The following is a 6,478-nucleotide window of genomic DNA, read 5'->3' as shown; positions in this document are numbered from 1 at the left end:
CAACGAACAGGTTCCACTTCAATGCATAGAGGCGCCTCGTAGAGGGGGCTCTAGCGGAAGTGATGGTGTCAGCTACCGCAGGGGGTAGGTCACCTAGAACCTCCGCGTCCCGTCCAGGGACCAGACATGGAGTTTCCAGAGGTCTGGACGCGGGTGCCATAGGGTGCCCCGTCTCTGAGAGAGCAGATCCTCTCTCAGAGGAATGGGCCAGGGAGGGGCTGTCGCGAGGAGCACTAGTTCCGGGAACCAGGTCTGGTTGGGCCAATACGGCACAACTAACAAGACCTGCTCCTCGTCCTCCCTGACTTTGCACAAGGTCTGTGCAAGGCTCACTGGGGGAAACGCATACTTGCGTAGGCCCCGGGGCCAGCTGTGTGCCAGAGCATCCATGCCGAGGGTCCCCTCGGTGAGGGAATAGAACAACTGGCAATGAGACGTGTCCGGGGCAGCAAACAGATCTAACTGTGCGGTCCCGAAGCGCCTGAAAATCAGCTGGACCACCTGGGGATGGAGTCGCCATTCTCCCGGTAGCACCTGCTGCCGTGAGAGCTCGTCAGCTGCACGGTTGAGCAGGCCCGGAATGTAAACGGCACGAAGCGACCTCAGATGCTTCTGACTCCAGAGGAGGAGATGGTGGGCGAGTTGTGACATGCGGCGGGAGCGTAGACCACCCTGGCGGTTGATGTACGCAATGGTCGCAGTGCTGTCCGAACGGACCAGTACGTGCTTGCCTAGTAGCAGCGTTTTGAAACGGCTCAGAGCAAGACGTACTGCTAACAACTCGAGGCAGTTGATGTGCCAATGCAGTTGAGGCCCCGTCCACAGACCTGAAGCTGCATGCCCGTTGTACGTGGCCCCCCAGCCGGTGGCCAAGGCATCCGTGGAGACCACAGAGTGCCTGGACACTTGTTCCAGGGGAACACCTGCCCGCAGAAACGAAGGGTCCGACCACAAGCTGAGAGTTTGGCGACAGTGCGGAGTGACTTGAACCCGGCACGAGCCGCTCTGCCACGCCCATCTCGGGACTCGATCGTGGAGCCAGTGTTGGAGCGGCCTCATATGAAGCAATCCGAGCGGCGTAACCGCGGCTGCAGATGCCATATGCCCCAGGAGCCTCTGAAATAATTTCAGTGGCGCTGCTGTTCTGCGTCTGAGCGTGCTCACGCAGTTCAACACTGACTGGACACGGGCCTCGGTGAGGTGCGCTGTCATGTTGATCGAGTCCAACTCCATACCGAGAAAAAAGATCCTCTGCCCGGAGGTGAGTTTGCTCTTTTCCAAGTTGACCCGAAGCCCTAGGTGGCTGAGGTGGCTGAGGTGACTGAGCACCATGTCCCTGTGTTCGCACAACTGCTCTCTCGAATGGGCCAGAATAAGCCAGTCGTCGAGGTAGTTGAGAATGCGAACACCACGCTCGCACATGGGAGCAATGGCCGCCTCCGCGACTTTCGTGAAGACGCGGGGCGACAGGGCCAGCCCGAAGTGTAAGACCTTGTACTGATATGCCCGTCCCTCGAACGCAAAGCGAAGAAACGTTCTGTGTCGAGGGAGAATCGAGACATGAAAGTACGCGTCCTTCAGGTCGATCGCTGCAAACCAATCCTGGTTTGCAGAGTGAGTGTGTGGAGGCGTCAGCACGTCCGGAACACAGCCACTGCTGCTCTCTGGCGATAAAAGAGGGGCTCGGGAGTGACAAGACATGGCGGCGTCGTCGACTGCCAAGCGCGCCCTCTTGGGGCCCAGAGGTTTCAGAAATTGCTCTTTTTTTGAAAATGTGGGACAAAAAGAAAAGGAAACAAAAGATTCTCCGCCCGGCCCTCCACCGGGGGAAGGAGTGGCGCCTTCGCCATCTCCTGAAGAGCAACTTGATCCACCTCCGGTCCGCCCCTCTCAGGGTCGTTTGCACCGTCGCTTGCCTCCTGGTTTGGCAGCGGCCTGGATGGGCGGGGTCGGCTTCCTACGGCTTGCTCCGCGCTGAGACCTGGATGGTTGCTGCTGGGGCTTAGCGGGAGCGGAGGACGCCGCAGAAGGCCGACCTCGGAGATGAGTAGACAGAGGGTCTGCGGCCGGCGGATGGGTGGGAGCGGCAGCGGTCCGCAGGGGCAGGATGTGTCGGATGGCCTCCGTCTGCTTCTGTGCGGCCGAGAACTGTTGGGCAAAGCTCTCGACCACGTCACAGAACAACCCAACCTGGGAGAGAGGGGCATCCAGGAACCGATATTTATCGGTGTCCCTCATATCCGCCAGGTTGAGCCAGAGGTGGCGCTCCTGGACCACCAAGGTGGACATCGCCTGACTGACTGAACGTGTGGATTCCTTCGTCGCCCGGAGGGCGAGGTCGGTTGCCACACGGAGCTCCCAGAGGAGCTCTGGGTCAGAACCAACCTCGTTAATGTCCATGAGCGCCTGGGCCTGGTGGACCTGCAAGAGCGCCATGGCATGGAGGGCGGAAGCAGCCTGTCCACAGGCCTTGTAAGCCTTCGCCGTTAGACCGGACGAAAACTTACAGGCCTTGGACGGGAGGCGTGGATTACCCCGCCAAGAGGAAGCGGACGCTGGACACAGCTGCATCGCGACGGCCCGCTCCACTGGGGAGATATCCATATACCCCTTAGCTGCCCCGCCGTCGAGGGTGGCGAGGGGTGAGGAGCCACTAGAACGGCTTTGGGCACTATACGATGCCTTCCACGTCCTAGAGAGCTCCTCATGCACTTCCGGAAAGAAAGGTACCGGGGCGGCGCACTGAGAACCAGCACGGCCCGCCCCGAGAAACCAATCGTCCAACCGAGAAGGTTCGGTACGTGGTGGAGGATCCCACGCAAGCCCGACCTTCTCGGCGGCCCGGGAAAGCATAGCAGTCCATTCTGGATCTGGCTCGGACAACGCTACACACCCCGAGGGGGGCAACGCAGCCGAGTCGTCATTTCCAGAGGACAGCTCCCCCTCCGATGCTGCGATCGACATCTGATCGTCAGCTGGGGCCCCAAAGGAAACGGTTGGTCGTTCCGGGGAAGGACCAAGACGTTCACTAAGGGGCTCCAATGGCAGCAGCGTATGTGAGGCATGAGGGGCCCGCCGAGAATGACTCGACGGGGAAGCCCTCTCGGTAATCCTCAGATCACCCTGGTCGTGCGCCAAAGTAGGTCTATTCTGCGGGGCAGAATAGATTCTAGATCGGGGCATAGGCGAGGGGACTGCACCTCCCTTGAGGTAAGCGAGTCTCGATCTCAACGCTGTGATAGTCATATTCCCGCAATGGGAACATAAACTATCCACAAAAGCTTCCTCAGCGTGCTGAATGCCCAAACACGAGAGGCAACTCTTGTGGCCATCTGCTGGCGCCAGGGAACGACCACACCCAGAAACGCACAAGCGGAATGACATCTTGAAAAAGACGCAGGGTCACGCTTGTGTTGCTCTTTTAGTTGAAAAATAAAAAAGGATTTGAAAAACTCTTTGTGTTGAGGCACCCAGGGGTAGCCGCAGTGTGAATGCACACACACAGGGGAAACGTCCACCAAACCGACACACACACACAGACACAAACACAGTGCTGTGAAAACAGCAGTTGAGAGCTGCAATGCTCGCGGCCACCACTGATCGCGCCGTCACACCAACACAGCAACTGAGAGATGATCCTCTTTTGATGTCTTCAAACAGCTGATTCTGATAGACAAAAGTCTCATAGAAGCTCGGCTCCGAAGTGAAAGACAATGTGTGCGTGCGCCCGCTTCCTGTTTATACCCGCGCGGCGGGGCGGGGGCGCGTGACGCGATTCACGCACGCCAACATTCATTGGCTCGTTCTGTAGACACTCGAAGTTGATAGGGCTCCCTGAAGAGATCCAATTACGTCGTTACGTCGAACGTGAGCGACTGAAAGGGAACTCTGGTCTGGGGGCTACTGAAATGCTGTAGCCCAAGGGCCTTTGGTTATCTTAAGGTGCCCCTGCATGTAGCACACTTATCAGAGTTCCTCTGAAAATTTTTAAAGTTGTGCAAGCAAACACAAAAGCATTGTGCAATATTTCAACACAAAAGCAATATTTCAATATAATAAATATGTCATAATCCTGGGTTCCAGGATCTTGAGTGTTCTTGAACTCTTCAAAAATGGTGCTTGATACAATAAAATATACAGAATGAAATTTAGATAAATATGAAACGATATTAGGAGCATGATCTAATTAAGTTCTATTCTCATTCTAACTACAAACTGAGCTTCTAACGACAGGTCGAGAGCTGCAGTTCCAACCACAATTTTGTGACGCTGTTTGCAAATATATAAATTATGGTTTTGGGAAACACTAAATAATTGAACTTTGATGGTAACAACAAAACTTGCAAAAATGCCTTTGAAAAACACACCCCTGGTAAGCAGTGCACCAATCGCAGAAAAGAGAGCTAAAAGTGTATTTTCACTCTTGGGGTATGACGACAAGACTTAAGTTGTGGTGACATAAATAAAATGGTCAAGCCAGCTTAAATCTACTCCGAGACAAGCAGATTGTGCTCTTCAAATGATAACTCAGTAACACTGATTAATAGATTAGATGACTCTGTATATAAAGTGACTAGACAACTGTGTATATATCGGTCATTGTCCTTGGTAAATTAAGAATATTTCAAATGTAGTCATATTATATCAAAATTATGTTACATAATTTTACAGTGATCAACAATAGCTTGAGTTCTGTAAGCGAGTTTAAAAAAAAAAAAAGTCAAATTCCCTTGAAAAAAATGAGTAGACTTTCTACAGGAAGAAATAGATTGTAAAGCGTGACTACTAAGAAAACCCTAGTTATTATCTTTTCAGCATTATATGACTACGCTCTGGAAGATATGATCTACTTGTAGCAATGCTTTGAGAGAATATGCTGTTAATACAAGTGTTTGTCACTTAATTTGTATGTTTTCTTTAGGTCACAAATGGATAACCTGACATTCAGATACAGTGTACTCTTACTGGACGGACTGCAAGTTACACCACAGTCCAGCAAGCTCACGTTCATTTTTCTGTTGATAGCTTATGTCTTTGTAATGGTGTCTAACATTTGGATTTTGATTCAGATCTCATCAGAAAAAAGTTTACACCAGCCTATGCACATTCTTTTCTGTCACTTGCCAGTGAGTGATATTATGGGAGCAACTGTTCTAATACCGCGTTTACTGAAAGACTTATTAACAGACCCCTCTGAGCGCTACATCACACATGTGGAGTGTGTTTTCCAAGCATTTTTTACACATTTATATGGAACAACCTCCAATACTATTTTAATGATCATGGCCTTTGACAGATATGTGGCCATATGCAATCCACTGCGATACCAAACTATAATGAGCAGTAAAATGATAGTTAAACTGTCAGCAGGAGCCTGGGGTGCTGCAGTAGTTTCGGTGGGAATTCTGATCGGCCTCAGTGTGCGTCTGTCTCACTGCAGATCATTCATTCCAAACCACTCATGTGATAACCCTTCACTATTTAAACTGTCCTGTGAAAACACAGTGATTAATAATGTATATGGATTAAGTTTTACTGTGGTTTTACTCACCTCCTCATTGGGGTGGGTGTTATTGACATATCTCAGAATAGCAATGGTATGTATAAAAAGCAAAAACAAAGCAACCAACAGCAAAGCCATTAAAACCTGCAGCACTCACTTAGCTGTTTATATTATCATGCAGATCTGTGGATTTGTACCAATATTTCTCCATCGTTTCCCAGAATATGCTGAGAGTAGGAAGTTCGGGAATGTTATGTTTCATGTTATACCACCAGGATTGAATCCCATAATATATGGTTTACAAGCCAAGGTAATAAGACAAAGAATGTTAAAACTTTGCAGAAAAAAAAGTTAATTCCAGCTTTTAATTGATTAAAATAATAATGTATGCAATAAATTAGCCACTGTTCTGATGTGAACATTTACTTTGAGTGCAAATTTGAAATTGTAAAAACTTCAATATGTATTTTAATTTCTTCCCTGTGTAGGTATAGCAGACAAAGCAGGTCGCATGTAAAGACATGTATAATAATATGTGATAACAATCAGCATAGTAATGAATGCATAATTTACAGCTGGTGTACATTAAATAAATATAAATACTTTTAATTTGTTCTTTTTATCATTTCAAATGTTTAATTACTTTATATGATAATGAGGATGAATTAAGCAATATGTGTGTAAATAATAAAAGCAGACAATATTTGTGCATCAGCACTTGCACATGCACAGAAAGCAAGAATATTTGAAACTTCAGTGAGCTTTGATTGAGTCAACCCTAGATCACAAAATTCTCAACTCCCCAACTGTATATGTAAGAAGGGTACTTCACCCTTCAGCCTTTCCATTGTGGTTATACAATATCAGTAGAGGGTATTGCGATCTTGCTATACGTAGTTACAATCAAAATAAGCTACCCAAATCCAACTTTCAGTTGGATGACATACTATACATAGACAATTCTCCATGATATAC

General features: G+C 49.2%; 1 protein-coding gene across 1 annotated transcript; it reads left to right on the top strand.

Moving 5' to 3' along the window:
* Positions 1 to 4,928: 4,928 nt before the first annotated feature.
* LOC308705252 (olfactory receptor 10H1-like) lies at positions 4,929 to 5,858 on the top strand (the record flags this gene model as incomplete). Its single annotated transcript, XM_081390167.1, has 1 exon — positions 4,929 to 5,858. One exon carries the CDS (start codon positions 4,929 to 4,931, stop codon positions 5,856 to 5,858), a length of 930 nt encoding a protein of 309 aa, XP_081246293.1.
* Between the last annotated feature and the right edge of the window lie 620 nt (positions 5,859 to 6,478).

The sequence above is a fragment of the Scardinius erythrophthalmus genome, assembly GCF_964197995.2.
Source record: "Scardinius erythrophthalmus genome assembly, chromosome: 17".
In the NCBI taxonomy this organism is placed as follows: Eukaryota; Metazoa; Chordata; class Actinopteri; order Cypriniformes; family Leuciscidae; genus Scardinius; species Scardinius erythrophthalmus.
Note: the sequence above shows the minus strand (reverse complement) of the source record. Positions and strands in the feature narration are given on the sequence as shown.